The sequence below is a fragment of the Cutaneotrichosporon oleaginosum genome (assembly GCF_008065305.1).
Source record: "Cutaneotrichosporon oleaginosum strain ATCC 20508 chromosome Unknown ATCC20508_contig04, whole genome shotgun sequence".
NCBI classification, from domain to species: domain Eukaryota; kingdom Fungi; phylum Basidiomycota; class Tremellomycetes; order Trichosporonales; family Trichosporonaceae; genus Cutaneotrichosporon; species Cutaneotrichosporon oleaginosum.
The window spans coordinates 1,550,208-1,572,550 of NW_027072173.1; the positions used below are offsets into that span (position 1 = coordinate 1,550,208).

At 60.4% G+C, this 22,343-nt stretch overlaps 8 protein-coding genes across 8 annotated transcripts; 4 read left to right on the forward strand and 4 right to left on the reverse strand.

Moving 5' to 3' along the window:
* Positions 1-1,050: 1,050 nt before the first annotated feature.
* On the forward strand, positions 1,051-2,786 carry COLE_05051 (uncharacterized protein; the record flags this gene model as incomplete). Its single annotated transcript, XM_018423468.2, has 6 exons — positions 1,051-1,309; positions 1,350-1,394; positions 1,439-1,533; positions 1,569-1,945; positions 1,990-2,187; positions 2,222-2,786. The coding sequence occupies 6 exons, from the start codon at positions 1,051-1,053 to the stop codon at positions 2,784-2,786; spliced, it is 1,539 nt and encodes a 512-aa protein (XP_018278127.1).
* A 3,750-nt stretch (positions 2,787-6,536) lies between these two features.
* COLE_05052 (uncharacterized protein) lies at positions 6,537-8,120 on the forward strand (the record flags this gene model as incomplete). The annotated part of the gene is made up of 3 exons (XM_018423467.2): positions 6,537-6,933; positions 7,019-7,419; positions 7,467-8,120. The coding sequence occupies 3 exons, from the start codon at positions 6,537-6,539 to the stop codon at positions 8,118-8,120; spliced, it is 1,452 nt and encodes a 483-aa protein (XP_018278126.1).
* Positions 8,121-8,171: 51 nt separating this feature from the next.
* On the reverse strand, positions 8,172-9,693 carry COLE_05053 (uncharacterized protein; the record flags this gene model as incomplete). Its single annotated transcript, XM_018426745.2, has 3 exons — positions 8,172-8,507; positions 8,588-9,242; positions 9,281-9,693. 3 exons carry the CDS (start codon positions 9,691-9,693, stop codon positions 8,172-8,174), a joined length of 1,404 nt encoding a protein of 467 aa, XP_018278125.1.
* A 183-nt stretch (positions 9,694-9,876) lies between these two features.
* On the forward strand, positions 9,877-12,503 carry COLE_05054 (uncharacterized protein; the record flags this gene model as incomplete). Its single annotated transcript, XM_018420877.2, has 2 exons — positions 9,877-10,289; positions 10,331-12,503. 2 exons carry the CDS (start codon positions 9,877-9,879, stop codon positions 12,501-12,503), a joined length of 2,586 nt encoding a protein of 861 aa, XP_018278124.1.
* Positions 12,504-12,668: 165 nt separating this feature from the next.
* Positions 12,669-14,087, reverse strand: COLE_05055 (uncharacterized protein; the record flags this gene model as incomplete). Its single annotated transcript, XM_018421414.2, has 5 exons — positions 12,669-12,933; positions 13,018-13,231; positions 13,316-13,577; positions 13,647-13,844; positions 13,956-14,087. The coding sequence occupies 5 exons, from the start codon at positions 14,085-14,087 to the stop codon at positions 12,669-12,671; spliced, it is 1,071 nt and encodes a 356-aa protein (XP_018278123.1).
* Positions 14,088-14,319: 232 nt separating this feature from the next.
* On the reverse strand, positions 14,320-15,189 carry COLE_05056 (uncharacterized protein; the record flags this gene model as incomplete). Its single annotated transcript, XM_018421413.1, has 6 exons — positions 14,320-14,348; positions 14,397-14,530; positions 14,717-14,737; positions 14,783-14,902; positions 15,016-15,099; positions 15,131-15,189. The coding sequence occupies 6 exons, from the start codon at positions 15,187-15,189 to the stop codon at positions 14,320-14,322; spliced, it is 447 nt and encodes a 148-aa protein (XP_018278122.1).
* A 293-nt stretch (positions 15,190-15,482) lies between these two features.
* Positions 15,483-16,689, forward strand: COLE_05057 (uncharacterized protein; the record flags this gene model as incomplete). Its single annotated transcript, XM_018426028.2, has 3 exons — positions 15,483-15,544; positions 15,658-15,787; positions 15,844-16,689. 3 exons carry the CDS (start codon positions 15,483-15,485, stop codon positions 16,687-16,689), a joined length of 1,038 nt encoding a protein of 345 aa, XP_018278121.1.
* Positions 16,690-19,262: 2,573 nt separating this feature from the next.
* COLE_05058 (uncharacterized protein) lies at positions 19,263-19,715 on the reverse strand (the record flags this gene model as incomplete). Its single annotated transcript, XM_018423466.2, has 1 exon — positions 19,263-19,715. One exon carries the CDS (start codon positions 19,713-19,715, stop codon positions 19,263-19,265), a length of 453 nt encoding a protein of 150 aa, XP_018278120.1.
* Positions 19,716-22,343: the final 2,628 nt, after the last annotated feature.

Genomic DNA, 22,343 nt, shown 5'->3' on the forward strand with positions numbered 1-22,343 from the left:
CTCGCTCCTCGCCCTATCCTCGCACCACAAAGGCGTCTGAGACCAAGAAGGAGACGCGCTCCTCAGCCTCGGTTCATTCAAAAGACCCCACTCACGCCTGTGACATCGATCGCGAACACCCTTCAACGCTTGTCCCCAACCGCGAGGTGGGCGATGACGGGCAGAGGGCAGGAGGATTGCAGCACAAGACAGAGGCGTCGCAGGTGTTGCAGATACTCATGCGCATTGTGCCTTGGTACAGTTTAGGCTTCAGGGCTCGGTCTTTCGCCTGGGCCATCAAGCTCATGCATCCTTCCATCAACCGCGTTGAACGCAGAGATGTGCTTGCGATCTTGCGATAGTGTGCCAGCTGCGGGAGGGCAATTCATCGTCGCAAGGACAAGTGGGCGCTGAGTTCTGAGACACCTCCGTTACCCGCATGCCCTCACCTGACACTGCCCCATTCCCCTGGGTTGCGTACCCCGTCCCTCGCGCCTCTCGCGCCTTGTGGATCGAGGATTGAGGAGTCGCAGTGACTGCTCTGCGCTCCACGCAATGACTTAACCTAACCGATGGAGAGGGCTGAAGCAATCAAGCTGCGATGGTGCACCTCCGCCGGTGCCTATGATCCTGAACTATCGAGACCAGTACACCAGTAGCCACCTCGCGGCACCTCGGCATCAGAGACCCCGTCGATCGCTCAACCCGCCCTGCTCCCAGTCACAACCAACACGGCATGACATGAGTAGCCACAATAGCATCTGTAAACGCTCTTCCTCTCTATTGATTATCCCTCATCTTTGCTTGTGTTGCAATGCTGGCCAGAGCATTGTCGCACCCTCGAGGCGTTCGCAGAATTCGCAGGCGGTGGTGATGGAGTGATGCCGGCTGGGCGCGTCATTCATCAGGTGCCTGGAAACGGCACGGAACCTTTGGCTGCCGAAATCACTCCTCTCAACTTGTCCATGAAGTGCACCCTTCAGTACTTTCAGCTCCTTCCTCCCTCTCGTCCATCACTTCATCGTCGCACTCGCATTCGCGCTCATCCCCCAACCCAACCATGCCTAGCTCATGACGACCACCGCGACACCACGAGCCGACTCGCGGCGTCAACCAGCCTTTTCCCCTTCTGGACGATCTCTCAGTAGCGCGACCCCCGGACTGCCAGGCAAGGCAGCCGCACTCACCGCCTACCCCAATGCCCCACTCGATTATGGGCCAGCAACGGCGTCGCTCGTGCATAAGCAGGGTGAAGAGGTAGCCATCTCGCAGCCGAACAAGGCTACGAGCGCAGGTGCGGCGTTCACGCGCTCGCTGCTGCTGTTCATCGGTGCGTCGAGGAAAGGAAGGAAGGTGCGATCTGACCGCAGGCTTCATGTTTCGCCGACCGTCCAAGCTGTTTAGGCCAAATCGACGTGAGCTGCCGGCTGACTGGCGCAAGGATGCAAGCTAATAGCAGTGGATACATGGGCCGGGCTACGAAGGCTCGCCGAGAGCGCTGACCAGAACCTCTCGCCGACGTTTGTGCGCGGCATCCTCAAGCTCAAGGGCGGGGTGGGTGAGCGATGCGGACATGCGCTGACTCTCAGCCCATGATTCTCGCAGTCTCCCTTCTCCCACCGCTCCTCGTCAACACGACTCTCGGCTTCCTTCTCTTCTCGTCGCACTCGTTCTTTTCCTTGTCGCTCGCAAGGTTACCGTACTTTCAGCGCGGCGCCGAATGCGACCCAGAAGACGAGGACGATCTTATCAACTTTACCCGCCTGCGCGACCCGCTCGGAGACATTGACGGCGACTATGGCGACAAGGTTGAGGGCACGCCGGACGAAGAGGAGATCACATTGGAGACTATCCTCCGTGGGCCCAAGATCATTCCCAAGCATCCCACCTTGCTCTCCGCCATCGCCGGTGCCGGCGCCGGAGTCATTCAAGGTGCGGCGTTCACGCCTATCGAGAATGTCGTTCGGTAAGTGGCTCACTGCTTCATTCGAGGTGGCGCTGACGGTGCAGCTTGATCCAGCAGTCCGCTCAGTCTTTGACAGCTGCTGCGGCCCGATTCCTGCACTTGCCTACCCCCCAGTCTGTGCAGGTGCTTGGCCCCGCACCTTCCTCGCCTGTTGAGGCTCTCCGCACCTTCTTCGCTCACGACACGTGGCACAAGTCGCGGCAATGGTGGACCGGCTGGCGATGGGCTGTTGCCCGCGATGCGTATGTCTGACACCTGGTTGCTGCTGACATGCAGAGCGAGCTACAGTGTATTCTTCGCGACGTTTGACATCACACGCCGTGTTGGCCTGCGCGTGAAGAGCGTTATGAGCCGGCGCGCCGGTGGGCCAGTCGACGGCAGCGCGCGTGACGCAGAAGACGAGGCAGCTGAGCTGCGCGCTGCCGCTGCTGCCCCTCCCTCGCAGACACCGACATCGGCGCGACTCGCACAGGCCCTTACGATCGTGACCGGCGGCGTTGTTGCAGCACATTTTGCCGAGATATCTGGCCGCCCGTTCCGCGCCTGTCAGCGCTACGCAAGCACTGCCAAGGCTGAGCGCATTCGCCTCCAAGCTGCAGGCAAGGCCGTGCCCTCCCGGTACCTCCATCCAGTCAAGTATGTGTGGCAAACGCACGGTTTGCATGGCTTTATGCACCGCGACGAGGCGCCGCTGGCAGCGAAGCACAAGGCCGAAGCCAAGGCCACGGGGCCGCTGCGTGTTGTTGCGCGGGCGGCCGGGCGCGTCGTATGGCGCGTTGCGTCCGTTGGCCCGTGGGGCGTCGGCTTTCTCGTGTTCGCCTGGATAGGCGGGGAGGTGTAGCGGGTAGATGCAACGACAGACTGCGGTGGCATTGGAGTTCCGGGGGCAGCCAGTCCTCCAGCGTGCCCGCGCGATTGCGCGGTACGTGGGTCGGAGCGGAGGCGGCAGAACCTCATGCAGTTGGAAGCTGTTGGGAGCACATCGTAGATGCATAGAAACTAGATCCAGCACCTGTGTGAAACGCCTTCTTGGCCGTAACCACTCACCGGACGTACTTTCCGCTCAGCGCTGACTGCCTTCACCTGCGACCCGTCGCTGGCAGCCTTCTCGGGAGTGCGCTGCTCGCTGCCTCTCCAGGCGTACGGCGCCTACACCCCTTGCCCCCCCTTCCCCCCCCCCCCCCCCCGCCCCCCTCCTTGCCGGACAGATCCTCGCGGGTGCACAAGTGTGCTATGTAGATGCATACAGAGCCCCACTACCGCTCGCCGGCCGCTGACGCGTAACACCTACTCGAGCAGTCGAGCGCCGCAGGCCATCAGACGAGCATCCAGAGAGTATCACACCCGCCTATACATCCCTGCCATGCAGCGACCCCATCTGGACCTGCCGTAATGTGGTGCATGACAGAGATTCAGCCCGATGCGGTGCAGCTTCGGTGGACGCCCGATGCGGTACGCCCGGTGTTGAGGGAGAATGGGCGGTGATACAAGGGGCACGATCCGATCGCCTGCGCCCGGAGCGCCCGCGGGAAGGCTGCTCGCAGCTGACGAGCGCCGGTGTGCTGAGACAGCTCTGCAGTCAGACTCTCGGACTCGCAAAAGCAAAAATGGTAGCCCGCTACCCCCGAAGGGGAGACAGGCAGAGCCAAATATTGAACGAGTGAACCAGCCGAAGCCAGCACAAGGCAAGCCCCTCCACTAGGACTGTGAGTCGCCGTGCAATGGTCGAGGAGCAAGCCTCTCGGATGGCAGGGTGAGGGCCATTTAACCGAGCAAGCAAGGTAAGTATACCAGATTTTCGTCACTTCCGTTATGTCCCGGCCCGGGAACCATCAACAGCTCTTCTTCACTTGTTGTTGGATTGAATGGCAACCTCGTTGGCGTGGAAGATCGTCGATCATCAACATGTTCGAATGCTTCCTTCGTTGTGTGTTCGGACGTCTGTTTGTATGTATGCGTGTGTACGTGCTGTGTTGGGGGAAGGGGGGGGAGGAGGCGAGAGAGAGGAATGGGTGTGGACGTGCCTGGTTTGGAGACGCCGCCGAGCCGGGTTGAACGCCGGCCAGAATGATAGGGTGGGCAACCATCGTACGTATTTTGCGTACCTCCTTCGTCAATAGCTGGATCGAACCGTGACGGTGAAGGATACCGAGGAGAGACTCGGTCAAGTAGGCCATGGAGTGGACATTGGTGGCCATAATCACACAGGCTGTGACGGTGGGGCAGCCAGTCTATGTCAACGTGGAGGGGAGCAAGCATTTGCCGGATCGCCGGGTCGCCGGATCGCCGGAGGAAGGCGGTGTGGGCATTAGTGTGTTTCGTGGATCATGGAGGCAGCAGTACTCTCGGCATTTCGAAAAGTGAACAAATTTCCAGTAATAGAAGTGAATGACAGGTGAGCCGATGGTGTGGCTTGGTGACTGCGCGATCGCGCGATCCTTCGGCCGTGGGACATGATCGACATGAGGCGTTTTGCATGCAGTGCGTGATCCATGGTCCATGACTCATGAGGCCCGTGAGATTATGACGCCGAAAGAAGACATTGGGTAAGTCGCGTGCATCTGCAGGCCATGACTACGATATGACGACATCTCGACATATGTACAGTACATTCAATTGTATACAACAAATGTAATTTACGGATCCACAGACCGTCCTCAGAATATCGCAGGCAGGTTTCATCGGCCACGTGGCCACATGGCCTCACCCTTGGCGTCACTTATAAAGTGCGCATTGCCTCGCGTTGCTCATCACAGGACAAGAAGGGGGTAAACAAAGGGGGAGTGGGAAAAGGGGGGGAGGAGCGGGCGAGGGAGCGGGCGAGGAAGTGGCGGGCGGGAAATAAACTATGAAAAAAGGAGTTTCAAAACTGGGGAAGTGTCCGAGTTTAGACTCTTCGGATGAGCATCGAGGTGGAGAGCGGCAGGGTGGTGACAGTGTCGTTGAGGGTGCTTGATAGCTGGAGAGAGATATAGAGAAACGGCGGTATAAGGGGAGAACCGAGAGAAGGGAGTGGGCGGGAGGGCCGACGAGGGGAGACTGCGACCAGAGCTGGGGTGAGACAGAAGTCGACGGGTCACTCACGTTCTATCTACTTGCAGGCAAAGATTGTCGTTGAGAAGATTGCCGGAGATCAAAAGGTGAGATGGGTTCGTCGTATCCGTCGAGTCGAACTGCGATTCATAGAGGAAAAGGGCGAGTGGTCGTGAGAAGAGGAACGTATTAGAGTCGCTTTCATGTCGGTGTGGTGGGTGGCGAATTGGCAAGAGGATTGGGGACCTTGGGCGTGAAAAGGGGAGCTTGTCGAACCTGTAGTCAAGTAAGAGTCAACCAAACAGAGTAGCTATGAAAATCAAGGGCAGAGTAGTGTAGGGACGACTGAAATGGGAGACTGAGTTGGCCGGATATCACATCCGCTCCACCACTGGGGCGCGTCACCCAGTGTCCGGGAGTTGAAGAGGTGACAGAAAATGGTAAGGCGAAGGCATTTGGCGGAATGGCAAGTGAGCAGCTGGGAACTCAGGGGTCGGAAGGCGGGCGGTCAGTAAGTCAGACGTGTTGGGCGGGAGGCAGGGCGGAAGGAATGGGAGAGGGGAAAAGGGGAGGGGAGGGGATTCTCGATAGGTCAGGCAATGGGCGGGGGGCAGGGCGGAGGGGATGGGAGGGGGAAGAAGGGAGGGGAGGGGATTCCAGTCGGTAGGTCGGGCACTGGGAGGGGGGATTGCATTGAGGAATCGGTGAGCGGAGGTGAGCTCTTTTAAGTCTCGATGACCCACGGGACGGGCGGTGCAACGAGTCGGCGGTCTGGCGATGGGGCGACCCGTCGACACAGGTGCGAACGTGCGAATGTGCAAGTGTGCGACTGTGGAGCAATGCGCCAGTGCAACCGTGTGAAAACACACCGACGGCCGACGGCGGCTCAGCCGAGTAACCATTGGAGGTGGGACGTGGGAGCGCGAGACTGTGGAAGACTGCGACGACGGATGTGTAGAGGACGGGTTCGCCAAGTGAAATAGACGAGGTGGGTGCGAGAGCGGTGTGAATGGGGATGACGGCGTGAGAAGGGCAATGTCAGTGTGGGCTGCGCGGCCTGGACCGGGGGGTCTCGGCGATGCATGTGTGTGGTTACGAGGATTGTGGTCACGAGGGAGACGGGAGGGACGGCAGCTCGAAGACCAAGAAGGAGGGCAAAAAGACACGTAGAGACGTCAAAAGTACCTCGGCACATGCAGTCCTGATACTGGCAATCACCTGGCACCGCTGACACTGCCTAGAATGCGCCTTCGGGAGTGGAAAGGATGCCGCCAGAAGCAGTGCGGGGGAAAGTCAGAAAGCTAGTTAAGCGGGGTGCTCCTGGGTGTGAAAGTAATCCCGGTAATGCAAGCTCCCAGTACTGACCTTAACAGAACTCGGCAGCGCCAGCGCCTTCAAAGTGCTGCGACGGTTTCAACTCTTTGTCGTGCCCGTTCGCCACAATGCCACAAGCATTCCATGACACGTGGTAAAGCCTCCACCTCCACCTCCACTTTCTCGGTCACCTCTTCCAGGTCTGTTGACAGAAATTTCCATGATCCAACACACATCTCACAGCATGGCCTACGATCCGCTTCTTGCCTCCATGTCCGCATCCGGCGCCTGGTGCTCCGATGCCTTCACACTCGCTTCAATTCCAGGCATGGGCGCGGGCGCCATTGCCACAAGGCCAATCGCGGCGGGCACGCCGCTGTTCCACCTCCCTCTATCCTACCTCCTGACGCCATGGACGAGCGCTCTCGGCCCCGCCCTCGCTGCTGACGGAGGGAAGGAGGCGTGGGAGTCACTTGCAGACAAGGGGTGGGCACCGCTTATCCTGGCCATGATGTACGAAAGCAGTTTGGGAGACCGATCGAAGTGGGCCGGATATCTCAAGACGATGCCCTCCGAGTTTGGCGCTCCGATGTGGTGGAGTGACGAGGAGTTGGAAGGGCTAAAGGGGACGGACATTGAGGGTAAGTGGTTGGGGTTTCGCCTTCTAGGCTGGCAGCAAACTGCAATCCCTCCGCAACTCACAGACCGGCCAGTCGCTGATCCCAGACCGTATCGGCAAGGCATCGGCACACGAACTATACTCCACTACACTCGAACCGCTTATGAGATCCCACCCTGCTGTATTCCCCCCCTCGGAGCACTTTACCCTGCACTCGTTCCACGTGCAGGGATCGCGAATCCTCTCCCGCTCGTTCACAGTGCCGCGCACACGCGCAGGCGGCCCACCGCCCGGCACCGACGAAGACGGGGACGAGGAGGAAGAGGACGAGATCGCCGTGATGGTGCCGATGGCGGATATGCTGAATGCCGCGTACGAGATGGACAACGCGCGTCTGTTTGCCGACGGTGGCGACGATGATGACGCAGAAGGGGTGGTGGAGAACACTGAGTTCGGGGAGGGATACACTATGATCACGACGAAGGATATCGCAGCAGGCGAGCAGATCGTGAGTTCCGCAATGCAAGGGACGAGATGGCGACACGCTGACTTCAGTACAACACGTACGCGTCGCCACCGAACTCGGAGCTTCTGCGCAAGTACGGTCATGTTGACGACCTACCGCTACCCGACTCCATCCTCTCCCTTCTCACGCCTGGGGAGCTCGGCGGCCACCCTTTCGGCAACGCGGGGGACGACGTCGAAGTTCCGGGCGATCTCGTACTGGCCGCTGCAGCTGGGTCAGGTCTGGAGCAGCGGGTAGAGTGGTGGCTGGAGGAGGGGCAGGAAGACGTCTTCTCCCTCGGCTACCCCGACGAGGAGGATGCCCTCCCGCCCGCCTTCATCGCCTTTGCCCGCCTTCTATCTAGTGATGCGGAGTGGACGCGCGCTCAGAGCAAGGGCAAGCTCCCCCGGCCAACGCTAGATGTCACCTCCTCCAACATCATCGGCAAAGCTATCGCCGCCAGGCGCGCCAAGCATGTCACCACCCTCGAGGAGGACCTCGCGATCATCGCTGGCCCACCGGGACGTCAGCGAGATGCCGCTGTTGTGAGGCTGGGCGAAAAGCGAGTGTTGGGCGTGATGGGAAGACTGGTGGCAGCGGAGGAGGAAAGGTTGCGCAAGCAGGAGAAGGACGAGGCGAAGGCGGCGCGGAGCGCCAAGAGAAAGGCGGATGATGCGGGGCGAGCGGGCAAGCGTAGGAGGTAGGGCGGGAGCACAGGTTCGAAATATATGCATGGTATTGATGCTGGATTACAACTACTGGCCCACGGTAAGGCTTCGCACGCCGGTAGCGATGCTCCCGACGACGTCATTCTTGTGCGTCTCCTCGCCTCCGTTTGTCTTGCCCTGCTTCGAAGGGTTCTCGCGCTCACACCGCACGCAATCGCACCAGAACCCGTAGCCCATGCGAAGCGCTTTCTGTCGCTCGCTGCGCGGCATGTCCAGCGGCACGTAGGAGATGGTGAGCTCCTTGCCTTCCGGGATGGTCTCGCGCGCCAGCAGGGTCAGCTTGTGCGTGCCGCGCTGCATGCGCTCCGGTAGAGGAGCGGGGAGAGAGTCGGGCGGCGTCCAGCCCTTCGGTAGGTTGCGGACCTGGCATCAGCTCTGGGCTATCGATAGGCTACAGCCTGTGAAGGCTGCGACTCGACAGTCGAGCCTTGCCTCGCACTCACCTGCACGTTTGGCTCGCACGAGTGATTCAGATGCGCGTGCAGAGCGTAGAGACCGCCGGAGTCCTCAAGGTTGATGTTGACCATTCCCAGTAGCTCGAGGAACGCGTGGTACGAGAACCAGCGCTGCTCTTCCTCGTCGGTTAACGGGGTGACTTGCCGTCCGCCCTTACGCAGGATCTTCGCAAGGCGAGCCTGTTCGAGCTCAGTCTGAGGATGCAGTGCGCTGAGGAGCAACTGGTGTGCCATGCCCCAAAGAGCGGTGATGGTGCCGGACTCGGCGACGAAAGCGGGGTTGTCACGCTCGCGCTCCTCCATGTTCACACGGGCGAAGGAGAAGATACGTGCATCGTAGGCCTTGGCGGCGTCGGGTCCCTCCCACGCGCGCGTGCCGAGGAACCGCGCCAGGATGCGGGCCACGATGCCAAGGGAGCGCCACTCGCGGCCTTGGATGAACTCATTCAGCGGTGCGGCCGCGGGGTTGGTGCCCTCGCACAGAAGGGGGTGGTGGGACGACTCTTGCGCCCGCTGCAGACACAGACGGGAGCAGAAAGCGGCCGGACACTTCGGGCACGCGGCGACAGTGCGAGGAAGGCGGTCCCATGCCGCGAGACAATGATTGCACATCTGGTTGGCGCTGAGCATCTGATGAAGAGCACTGAAGTCAGAGCCGTCCCGTCCCATTTGAATACTCACGGGCTCGCACACGCCATGAACGGCTCCTCGCGCCAGATCATCTCGCCCATCTGCAGCTCCTCAGCCGCAACCAGGCCCTTCCCGCGTGCGCCGCCGAACATGGCAGCCTTGACCTTTGGTGCGATAGCCTTAATGTCGAGTGTGGCGTCCAAATGCGTCTCGGGCTCGAGGTGGTCGCCGACGCGACGGCTTTTCTTGCCCTTCTTCTTCTTCGCCGGCTTGGAGGCGGCAACGGCGGCGCCGCCCGCCACGGTTCCGCCGACCTCGGACAGCACCTTGCGGAAACGCTTCTCGCTCACGGTGACGCCTTTCTCCTTGACTGCCACCAGTAGCTTGAGGACGCCCAAGTCAGGGTGTGCTTCGCGCGCCTCACGCACGGCTGCGCGCAGCTCGTCGTCCGTCGGATTCGACATGGCAGCGGCCGTGTTGTTGATGTGTCAGAAGTCTCATGCCGTGGTCCAGAAGAGTGGAGGTGTTGGTGGAAAGATTTGGTCCCGTGGATGGAGAACGACAGATGTCCGGCCCCACGTCGCCACCTCCACCACGACCTTATGATCCACGTCGGGGTCATCTCGGTCCTTCATCTCTCGCTTATCATGTCTTTCTTCAAACGCAACGACCCCAGCGCACCCGCGGCGCGCAGAGCCGGCGCCGGCGGGCCATACGATCGTGTACCCTCCGAGGCGGGCTCGAGCGCGTCTCTCCCACCCTCCCGCTCACCAGCACCGCCCTCCGGGCTGGGCGGCGGCCAGGGTGGATACGGCGGCCAGCAGTATGGCCAGCAGGCCGGGTACGGCCAGCAGAGTGGCCGGCACGGAGGTTATGGTGGTGGTAGCCAGGGTGGATATACTCCTTCAGCACCACCACCCCGCCACGACCAGTACGGGTACCCCGAAGAGAAGTCCGAGTACCGCGCACCAGCACCGCCTCAGCAGCGGCCGCTCCCCTCATCCCCCGCACCTCGTCAGCAGTATGGCCAGCAGTCAAGCGGCGGCAGCGGACGTGGAACGTGAGTGGCTGAAGTCACATCTTTGATGGAACTAATCGCAGTTTCGGCATCGCACCTTGCCCGTCTGACCCATTGGCGCTGACCAACCGGTTGGTTGTCAATCCGGCCGACTTTCCCCAGGATGTCGAGTGTGTGATCCTTCGGGGCAAGTACATCCTTTCGATTATTCGGGACAACACTGGGACGCTTCCGCCCCGGCATCTCGGCCCATCCAAGATTCAGCGGCAGTGGATCGGGCTGTCCGCTGTTGGTGAGACGGTCGACTGCGAACCGTACTACCCTGGCAGCGGCGACTTTGCGTCCGATGTCGAGCTCGAAGTCGGCTTCTTGGTCAAGCGCAAGGAGACTGCTGACTTGTTCGATGCCGAAGACATGTCGGCCGCGTTCATCAATGCATTCCCGAACATGCCTCTGACGCCCCTTCAAAGCTTGGTATTCGACTACCGTGGACACCAGCTCAAGGCGCTTGTGCGCAACGTCTCGACCCTCGACGGGCAAGAGGGCGCGACCGGCATAGTCATGGAGGGCTCCGAGATCTTGTGGTCGAAGGACCCTGCGTCCAACATGAAGCTCAAGAGTAGCTCCAAGATGCGCTCACAAAACGCGATTCTTGCACCCAACTTCAAGTTCGAGGACATGGGGATTGGTGGTCTGGACACCGAGTTCAGCGCTATCTTCCGCCGCGCGTTCGCATCTCGCATCTTCCCTCCGGCGCTTGTTGATAAGCTCGGCATCCAGCACGTCAAGGGTATTCTCCTCTACGGCCCGCCCGGTACGGGTAAGACTCTTATGGCACGCCAGATCGGCAAGATGCTCAATGCGCGCGAGCCCAAGGTCGTGAACGGCCCCGAAATTCTGAACAAGTTTGTGGGCCAGTCTGAGGAGAACATTCGCAAACTGTTTGCGGACGCCGAGAAGGAGCAGAAGGAGAAGGGCGATGAGTCAGGCCTGCACATCATCATCTTCGACGAGCTTGACGCCATTTGCAAGCAGCGTGGCTCGACCAACTCTGGCACCGGTGTCGGCGACTCGGTTGTCAACCAGCTGCTCTCCAAGATGGACGGCGTGGACCAACTCAACAACGTTCTCATCATCGGCATGACAAACCGCATGGATATGATCGACGAGGCGCTCCTCCGCCCAGGGCGTCTCGAGGTGCACATCGAGATCTCGCTGCCAGACGAGCACGGCCGCCTCCAGATTCTCAACATCCACACTGCCAAGATGCGTGACAACGGTGTGATGGGGCATGACGTCGACCTTGCCGAACTCGCCGCACACACCAAGAACTTCTCCGGCGCCGAACTCAACGGCCTCGTCAAGAGCGCAACTTCGTTCGCGTTCAACCGTCACGTCAAGGTCGGGTCCGTCGCGGCCTTTGATGACGTCGAGAACCTCAAGATCATGCGTGCTGATTTCATGCACGCGCTCGACGAGGTGCAGCCTGCGTTCGGCGTGAGCGAGGAGGAGCTGCAGCAGGTCGTGACGATGGGAATGATCCACTACTCGAAGTCGATCAACGAAATCCTCAATGACGGCTCGCTGCTGGTGCAGCAGGTGCGGCACTCGGAGCGCACCCCCCTCATTGCTGCGCTCCTTCACGGCCCGACCGGTTCAGGCAAGACTGCGCTCGCAGCGACCATTGCGATGCAGTCCGACTTCCCCTTCATCAAGCTCATCTCGCCGGAGCAGATGGTTGGCTACGGAGAGGCACAGAAGATCGCACATCTGCACAAGGTGTTCTCGGACGCGTACAAGTCGCCATCATCTGTAATCGTCGTCGACAACATCGAGCGCTTGCTTGACTGGAACCCGATCGGGCCCCGCTTCTCCAACGGTGTTCTGCAGGCGCTCGTCGTGCTGTTTGGCAAGCGCCCACCCAAGGGCCGCCGCCTGCTTATCCTCGCGACGACGAGCAACCGGTCCATCCTTGCCGACATGGGCGTGCAGGATGCCTTCGACACGGACATCCCTGTGTCCCCACTGACGTCACTCGACGCGGTTGAGCACGTCCTCAAGGAGATCAAGATGTTTGACCACTCGGAGCTGCAGAAATGCATGAGCATGCTGCGCGAGGCACGCTTCGGCGAGCAGGGGCGCCCCGACTTCAACGTGGGCGTCAAGAAGCTGCTCACACTCTCCGAGATGGCGCGGCAGGACCCGGCACCAGCGTTCAAGCTGGCCTCCTCGCTCATCCGCGAGTCCAACTTGTAGTAGATCAGATGATAGAATGTACGGATTAGCAATGCAGGAGATAGATGACTTGCATGGTCGTGGATAGCTTGGCGCACAGCAGTACCAACAGCGATGCCTCGATCTACATTCTGGGCTTTGCGGCGGCTTTTGCCTCGCTGCGATGAGCCTCGCCCGCGCGCAGTCTCACAGGCCATCGAATGCGGCGCCTGCGCCGCCGTGCTGCGTCGCGTCGGCCTCGAGGGCCTGCTCGCCAAACTCGCGCGGGATGCCGCAGCGCGCAATGATGCCCACGAGCCCGCCCTCAGCCTTCGCAACGCTGTCGAGTGCCGCATCTTCCGCCTCGCTCTTGACCAGCAGCATACCCGCGTAGCCAAGCGAGTTGATGTCGATCGCAAGCGTCTCAGAGACGTACGTCGGTGACGAGCGCGGGATGAGGTGGAGGTGTTCGCTGGGGTCAGCATGTAAGGAGGGGGTGCATGAGCGAAGCGGCAGAGGAGTCGCAACGCCCTCCGTGGAGGACAGAGGGACTCACAGCGTCATGAGGAGGTTCCAGCCCTGCGAGCGGTCGCCGCCGGCGCGACGCAGCGCGTCGAACGCAAGGTCGAAGGAGCGCATGAGGGCTGGCGCGAGGCGGTCTGCGAGCTCGACGAGGTCGTCGGCGCTCATTGGCGAGGGAAGGTTGTGCGAGGGCGGGAGTGGGTGCACGATATGCAGGTATGGCAGGGTGGGGTGGATGACTGCGCGATCTGGAGTCAGCGCTGCGCCAGCGGGATCCGTCGTGTGTCCTCGAGCCTGTCTCCGCGCAAACCCAAGTGACTATATGCACTCACCTGGCCTCTCAAACACCATGCTCCGCACCCAGCTCTCGACGGGCGGGCGCGCCTCAACGAACTGGATGTGGCGCCAGCGCTGGCTCGCCCCAGCACCCGGTCCGCCATTGTAGAATGCGAGGAGATCGCGGCGCTCGCGGCTCGCCGCGAGGAGGAAGGCGTACGCCTGCGCCAGCTGTCCTGGGGTCGGCGGGAGTGACTGCGGTTCCTCCTCAACGGGACAGAGGAGGAAGTGCTGCGGCAGAATGGCGAACTTGTTGAGCTGGTGTTAGAGTGTCACTGCAGCGCACGCAGGCAGGAGAAGCAGCCTCGCTAGCGCTCGTAGACTCACCAGCACACTCTGGTTCACCTCGCCGTCGACGCCGGCCACGCTGCCCACGTAAAGTCCCGGAACGTAGGGCGGGCGGAAGGGCGACGGGCGCTCGGGGGCATCGACGCGCTTCCGCTTTGTCTCCGGGCCTTCCGGTCCTTCCTGGGCCTCGGCAGCCTTCTTCTTCTCGCCGAGCGCAGGTGCTGTGCGCACCTCAAACTGGGGTTAGTCGCTCCATAGCCCGACTATGGCCGTGCCACAATGGCGAGCAGACACTCCCCTCGAGAGCACAACTCGAGGAAGCTGGTCGAAGGTGGGAAGCGGACTCACGGGAAACTCGCCGTGCACTGTCCGCACGCTGCTGTCAAAGAAAATGAGGTCGCCTGCCTTGTGCGCCGCATCAAAGGCTCCCGGCAGACGCGCGAGGATGTCGGCGGGCTTGACGGGGGTCGTCGGCTCCATGGTGAAGTGAGTGGAATGTGGTGGAGATACACAGCGCGCGTCGGCAAGTAGCCCGATCATCCGGCCTTCCGGCGTTTCAGAAGCGCGTCACAGCGACGCCGTTCGAACCAGTGTCGGAGAGCGAACGTAAGGCCTGACAATCGAGTTCGGGACCATGCTCGGCGTGTTCAGAAGCCTCGCCGCGCACACACTAAAACTACATGCATATAGTACGGAGCATGGGTATGACACACTAGTCGCCCGAGGCGCAGCCACGGCAGCCTGGGGTTAGCTTGCGATGCGGAGAACGCGCCAAAGTAGTGAGCTCACCGCAGTTAGGGCACTCGACGACAATGCCCTTCTTGAGGCTGGCTTTGGGGACGCGGCAGATGCAGGTCGAGCCCTGGAAGTTGCTATCCTTGACCTGGACGCACCTGACGCAGCAGAGGCGCTCGTATCCTTGCCTGCAGATTGGAGTGATGTAGGAGTACGATCATCGTCAGGTGGGGAACAGCGCGCAGTGGACACGCGGAGCGGGCAGAGAAGTTTGAGAAAGAAAGGATGCACCGCGGGAAGTCAGAACACGCACGATTGTTGAAGGATAAGTAAGGAGGTGGTCAGCATCTTACTATGGCTCCTCGACAACCCACTTCTTCCACTTGGCTATCAAGCTGCGGTCAGCGCAGGTCCCGACTAAAGTCATCTAAAGCACTCACTTGGCGTCCGCATAGCCCTGCTTTAGAAGCCAGTCGTACAGCTGTCGGCTGATGAGCTCGCGCTTGTAGTACAAGTCGTAGATGTACCGCGATCGGGCGTGCGAGATGCGCATGATCGGCCTGCGTTTAGCTCTCTACTAGGATATGCAGCGCGGCAGCACGCGATCCTTTAACCGCCCTCTAAGAGACCGCTTGGCTCCGTTACCGTGCTACGGATCACCAGCAGAACTCACCACACAGCTTCAACCTTGCGCTTGCCCTCGTGGCTCTCGGTCTCCGCGTCACGCATCTTCTTCTCGTACTCCTCGAGTACATCCCTGCGGTCAGATAGTCCAGCCCAGCCCTCACTGAATGTCCTCAAACCCCTCGGGAGGCGGCTTGGTACGGCTTGTGCGGATCTTCGGCATGGCGAGTTCGGTGGTCTGTGGATCGGTGTCCAAATCAGAAGTTATTGATTGTGGATGTCGTGGTAATGATCACGGGGTTGCATTTGCTCCCGTTGCCACCCACGCGACCTTTACTTCGCGCGGGAACGGACGGAGCGTCACAAACACCCACCCTACAACTCTTCCACGGTCTGGACACCGCACTCCAAAACCAGAACGCTTGCCCTTCCAGCAAGCATACGCGCTGGCCGCGACGCCTTTGAAATACAGTCGAGACGAGCTGAGCGACTGCGAGCGGGGCATCAATTCCGGCGATGGGCAAGCCAGTCCCGCGCGAGGCGGACCGACGCGCCATGGATGTGTTGCGCGCAATCCAGTGGGTATTCGTCGCAGCACACACTCCATAGTACTCCATTCAGACCCCCCTGCCTTAGTGGTCTACCATCTTCCTTCTCAACCCACCTTTCTGGCCTCCGTCACTCACGCCAGCCGTGAAGCTCTCTCGCGCGAACCAATCTGCATCCATGCCCGCGGACAAGACCTGCGCCTCCAAAGCATCATTGACGCTGCGGCACAGGGCGACGAGGTAGTCATTGCCGCCTGGGAGGGCTTCGTAAACGTAAGTTCGCCTCTATACTTTCCTTCCCTCCGCCCCGGGGAATTTTCTGACAGCAGCACATCGCGGTACAGCGTCTGGCTTCTGCCTCGGCATCACCGCGCCGCATCGCGGAAACCGCGTCGAATCTTATTCGCAACTCGCGTGCACGGGACGCCACCCGCTCTTGGGAAGAGTGGATTGCCCTGCCAGACCCGTACTGGTCGACACATGCGAGGCGGGAGGCGCGCACCGGCGAACGTGAGGCCACGCCTGCGCCCATGTTCATCTACGACGAGCCGCCTCAGCGTCTCCAGCCCGGCACCCCTCGAGTGGGCGCTAGGGATCGGGAGACGGCCAGAGAGGGAGAAGGAGTGGGGGAGCTAGAGGGAGACGAGCCGGTCTTCCACTCTTTCGGAGTGCGTGGGAGTTTGAATGCCGCGGGGTCCGTGTCGTTCCCGCGCGCCTTCACCACCCACGGATATCCGAGGCGAACCAGGCGGCGGTCAAACTCCCCCGAGCCTTCTGGAGAGAGCATGAGCTGGCTCCAAGAGTATGGGAGCCAGCGCCGGGCGCGCGAGGAGAGCCCTCCCTTACGCCGCGCCCGCCGGCGCCTTAATGACGGAAGGCGGTTTGGCATTGTGTTCGACCAAGCGGGCATGCCCGTCTCGAGCGGCGCCGGGAGTGCGGGAGGGGAGGGGGAAGGGGAAGGAGCAGGGGACACAGGCGGAAGCGCGGGCGGAGGTGGAACCGAAGGCGCCAGCGCCCCAGACAACGGTCCACCCCGTGCGGCTGCATTATCTGAGTCGGCTATTTTCGAGGATTTGGTCTTGCCGGACGTCAGCGAGTTTTTGCCGCAATCTCTGTACGACTTCACACATCACGGGTCGCAGGATGACACTGAGGACGAGGAGGGCGAAGAGTAGACTCGTTCACGTTGTATTTGTTCGTGCATGTATGCTGTATTGATGGGCTGGGAGCCAGCGGAGAATCCCAAATGTGGAAGAGGAGATGGGTATCATGTATGCCAGTGCCGCCATGCGCGTTCGCATCTCGTGTACTCCGTGTTGGCCTTCCATTCTCTAATTAGTGCGGGACCAACCAGCAGTGGGGAAGCCCGGGGTGTTCAGTTTGTAGAGTTGGACTGATCACTTGTCTCCCGCCTTTTCCATTGAACCTCTCCCTTCTCAATATCAATATCACTGCGCCCCATGCAATCGCCGCCCGTCGTGGGTCGTGCAATGCACGCGAAAGCTGATTGAGCTCACAGTTCCAAAGCAACAAACCCTTCCAAGCATATCAAGTACCTGGTGACCATCGGGCACAAGTATCCTGACGTCCGGCTGACTGTGGGCAACTTCATAGAACAACGGTGAAAGGAAACCCTCGCTGTGGGAATATGCTCGCCCAGCGCGTTTCCCCTCTGGGTGTGCTGTGTGTTCATAAACCTAGGAGATCTCGAGCCCTCGCAACGGGCATGACAGCAGTAACAATGGGGAGGAAGGAAGGCGGCTTGATGGGACAAGTCCGCCCTGTTCACCCCCCCCCCCCCCCCCCCCGGCACGAGCATCTCGCCATATTTCCTCTTCATCCTCTTCCTCTCGTTCTCTCTTTCTCCCATTCTCCCAGTCGTTCCCTCTCTTCTATTGAAGGCGCAACTTGACTGCATTTGTCCATTACCTCTTTCATTGCACTGCTGGTGAGCTACAGCACCGCGAGGCTGTTCACATCCACCATTCTGCCATCTACACCTGCTCTCGGCACCTCCTCGCACTGACCGGTCATGACGATCACCCTCCCACCCCTCCACTCTGATATATGTCCATCCTCTGACACTCGTTCCTCACCGCAATCTCACAGTCGCCCTCCGCGCCATCCGTCAACTTGGGTGGAGATAATGCCGCGGGTACTCTCATCGATCCTGGCTGGACTGACAATCAGCATGCTCAAGCGCAACAATAAATCGTCACCACTTTTGCTCCCTTCCCCAGCTACTGTTCACCTCTAGCCTCCAGGCCAGAGACGACCTCTGCTGCACTCTGTATCCCACCGATATGGCGGAATTGACTGTCTCCTCCCTCCAGCTAGACGTGCTGGCGCTTCAGCCGCACCTTCCTTCCCCTCTCCTTGTCTCGCTCCTACATCTTGGACGCGTCGCCACACTCGATTCTCATCCCCCAACACTCCTTCGTTTCTGATTGCAGCTGTGTTGACCGTTTTAGGTCACCTAACTCGTGATCAATTCGACAGGTGGTGGGGCCTCATGTCTCACAGTCGTACTGTGTATGGAGCGCCCTAGCACCCAATTCCCAAGCAAGAGTGCCACGCGCTTGGCATCTACGTACAGTACCTCGGCTCGAAGCCTGCAGAATGCTCCGGCCTATCGTCCCTCGGACCCTAGCGCCCCATCACAGGTACGCCGACGTCGCTGGCGATCCCATTATACCCAATACACACATACACGCCCACACGTTCCTCAACAACCCTGAAAGATCGACACTCCACCCACATCTCATCGGCGCGTCGGACTCAGGCCGCAAAGCCATTATTAGACCCCGAGGACACGAGGAGCCCAAAGCCCAAGGGGCTTCAAATCGCTCTGAGCCACCTGGACAAGCCCCATCACTCGTCGTCCATCACTCGTCGACATCAAGACGCCGAGTCTTATCGCGCAGGGCCACAAGGGGCCGACATTGTCATGCCGTACTCGTCCAATCTCGTCATGCTGCTGTCTCAACAAGAGTAGTTGCCTTTCGCTTGAACAGGTGGCGGCTATCTATCAACTCCCCTCGTCAACACGCGTGCATCCTGACCCACTTACGCAACGCTTTACACATCTCGAGGTTGTAGGCTGACTCCATCCTAATCGCATTGCTCGTTGCTGCTACCATCCAGGCCGAGGCCCTGACTGCCTCTGACCACACACTGTCAAGAGCCCTCCCCGCCAACACACGCCCTCCCGCCCAACTCGACTCACCCTCATCACGGTCCCTCGATCCTGCAGGCTTTGCTTATCTCAGATCTCGGCGACGCACACCTGATCTGCATCAACCCTATCAGGCCATCACCCACTCCCTACGACCAGGGATGTGATGGCGATCCGACGATCAGAAAGCTGACGAGCAAACATGAAACTTCGAGAAGCTGATAACGCGCTCACAGGGAGCCGAGCAATGGAGGCGACCCGTCGTCGGAGGGCGCCTGCGATGAAGCTCACAACCCGACGTACGCAGCTACGTGACAAACCTTGACGCTGCCATGTGGCAAAGATATGATGAACTCTATCTCCAGCGTTTGGAGAGATAAGCTGTAAATTTCGGGAGGGCATGCCGAAGTCGACGGCGCCAGTCTTGATGCCGCCAAACTGCACACCGAAACCGTCGGCAGGTTGACCCGTCGGCGCCAGCCTCTCACCCTGGGATCCTTTCATCACTGCACCCTACGATCCTTCAACGCGACGCGACCTGGACAACCCCGTGTTCAGGAGACACAAGCTTGTTTACGTTTCAATTACCGCTTCGGACAGAAGAATGGTGCGCATTCTTCCATCCACATCTTTAATGCAAGAGCTGACGCCTCTGATTTCCACTTTTTGCATGGAGGCAACCGCTTGTCGCATATGCTCGCCCGCATGCTCGCCGCTCACCGCGGCTATGACCTCGCCTGTCCTCTCGCTTCGCCTCTTGGCATCGGGTGGGCCGGGGACAGGATGCGGTTGTGAGTGGGTGGAACGAGGATGGCGTGGGTCTGTGCGGACGGGGGCAGTGGCGCTCGAGCCTCGGAACCTCGGAATGGAGCGAGGGCGCGAGGAGGCGTTTGGCACAAGAGCTTTTGTCTTGCGTCTTGTCTTGTGGTTTGTGGGCATGACACGAGCGCGCATGCCACACGACACGGCGTACATCGGCCAACCGCAGTTGGCGCTGATGCGCTGACGTCGCGAGTTGGCACGCATGCGTCATGCGGAGGGCTGACGACGTGCTTGAGCCGTCTACCACATGGGGATCGGGGCGGAGCCGTGCCGCTGCGTCAGCAGCGTGATAGGGCCGGCGACTGAAGCGTTGGAGATGGAGGCGGTGGTGTGCAGCGGCTGCGGGGGAAGCACAGAAGGGGCGGATGGAAGCGTGCCGCCGTGTGCGTTCGGAGAGAAATGGAGAACTGAGGTGGGAGAATGGAACTGCAAAGGGCATTGAGCGTGCCCCGTGAGATGAGGAGGGCAGGCGGCCTGATTCTACAATTCAAATCAAGCGCGTCTGGCTTCCCTTGCGGCCCTTTGTACCCTGTGGCCGACGGGCTCGCCTCAGGGAAGAATTAGGGGGCCTTGGGAAGCTGGCGAGTCACAGGCACAATGCTTCGGGTGAGACGTGGTCCGCGTCCGAGCGCGCTCCTTGAGGCCTTGAGCTCTTCAAGCCCGCGAGCAGAGCATGGCTGAGGGGGGGCATGGCTGGAACGCGGCAGCAGGTGCCGAATCTGCAGAGCTGCAGAACACGGGCATTCGCTCCGCGCTCCACGATGCGGAATTTCCGAGGCTGGTTGGGTTTGGCTCAGCTGGAGCTTGGGGTGTGGCCAGAGAAGGGCTTCCGCCGGTGTCTAGGGATCATCCGAAGGGATGAATAGTGGCGCCCTGAGATACGGGGCTAAGACGGTTCGGCGGCCAGGGGAGCGGTATGCCCGGCGCCCGCGGCGTACGAAGTTGGGTGATATGGTAAGAGTGAGGATGGTGTTGGTGAGGTCAGCAAGACTACGGCGTGGGCTTGGGCTTGGGCTTTAGCTTGGGCACGGGCGTGGAGGCGTGTTACAGTCACGGTGTGGAATGGAGGCACATTCACACCGACTACTAGTGGCTCATGGCGACTACTGGTGGTGGTGGTGGTGTGGTTGAGTTTGGTTGGAAGCGGAGGATGGGATGTCATGCAGAGTTTGAGGTATGAAGGCACGACACATGGTCTGCGAAGAAGGCGCGCGCGTCACATATGACATGTGCGTATGGGAGATTGCATCTGACACCATGACACGGGGAGGTTGAAGAGATCGAAGAGATCGGAGGTGAGGAGAGAGAGAGAGTAGGATTTGTTCAGTGAAGGAAAAGATGCTGCGGAGGCGGAGTCGGAGGACGCCGATACTTGGCTCTTGTTGGGGCCTTGGGACCTGCAACTGCAGGGCGCACAGGGACCAGAGGCTCCAAAACGGTGGGCAGGGGGACCAGGGCAAAGTGTAGGGGAAGAGCCAAGGGAGGGCCCTCATGCTCCCTGTGCCAACACGCGACCCAGCCAGATGAGCCAAAGGCCGCAAAGGGCGACGGCAAGAAGGGAGCCACTTGCACCCGTGAGCACCCTCGATTTACCAGGGTCAATATATCAAGCGAAAGCCCGATCGCATGCAGGGTTCAACCGGTGGACGCCCAAGGCCCGAGTCCCGAGTGCGCCCCTCTGTTCGCGCAACGAGGTATGGCCATCCCTGAAAAGGCGTGCCTGCTGCGTTGACCGAATTGGGCATATCACAAGCTCCATCCGACCACACTGAGGAAGGTCGTCCGTCATCTCTGAGCCCGCGCATGGCCGCCCAGCTCCAACTCGAACGCCGCGCGCCTCACACCTGGCCCTCGCCTTTGATCCTCTGAGCGCTTCCTCTGCTCTGACGCCGGAGTCTGATCGCCTAGCAGTCCTCCAACGACGCATGCCGAGAGCCTTCTCTTACGCTGGCACGCGCGTGCTCCTCCCCCGCCTCTCCTTTCCCCCCGCCCCCCCCCGGTGGATAGCCGCACTCTACCGCGAGATCTCTCTCCTCGTCCCCTTGTCTCTCGTCTGGATCCTCTCACGTTGTACAGTACAGGTGACTGGCTGCTTACTGCCCGCTGCCTGCCTGCTGCCTGGGTGAATTCATCCCGCCGCAGTCCACACCGCCCACAACGCCCACACATCACCCACGTCCACCCCCGTCCACCCAAACCCACCCAAATCCACTCAACACATGCCACACGGCCACTGCCGCTAAACTTTGCCCCGCAACGCGCTCCGAGTCATCGCCCTTCCTCCTTCTCCTCCTCCTCCCCCCCACCACTCACCACCACTCACCACCACCACCATCTCAATCACTGCTATCATCTTGCTCTCTCTCTCTCTCTCCTGCCATCTCCTACATTCTCCTCATCGCACTCCCCACATCCCTCCCTCAATTCACATCTTGCAAACTAAGGCCGCTAATCCAATCCCCCAAATCCAATCCCATCTCCAAAGCTCCCGGTCCCGCCCAGCTCGGCGCAGCTTTTACAATTGACTCATCAACCTTTGCCACTCCATCCCCTGGTACGTCCTTCCCTCGCGACCACGGCACGCATGCTCGCCAGTCCGGCGGCATCGGCGGCCGTCGATGGCCCATCCTCCATCCGTGCATCTTATCTTTCCCTAATGTGTTGAGACAACCTGGACGCGGATCTAGGGGCCTAGCCCTGGACCGCGGACCTGAGCCACCTCACTTCACCACGGCGCACTCTTCGGCCCCTGTCATCAACGCGCCGCGCCGCCTCGGCGACAGCGAGCAGCAGTGTCGGTGGTCGTTTGCCAGCAGCGCTACCACCGCTCGA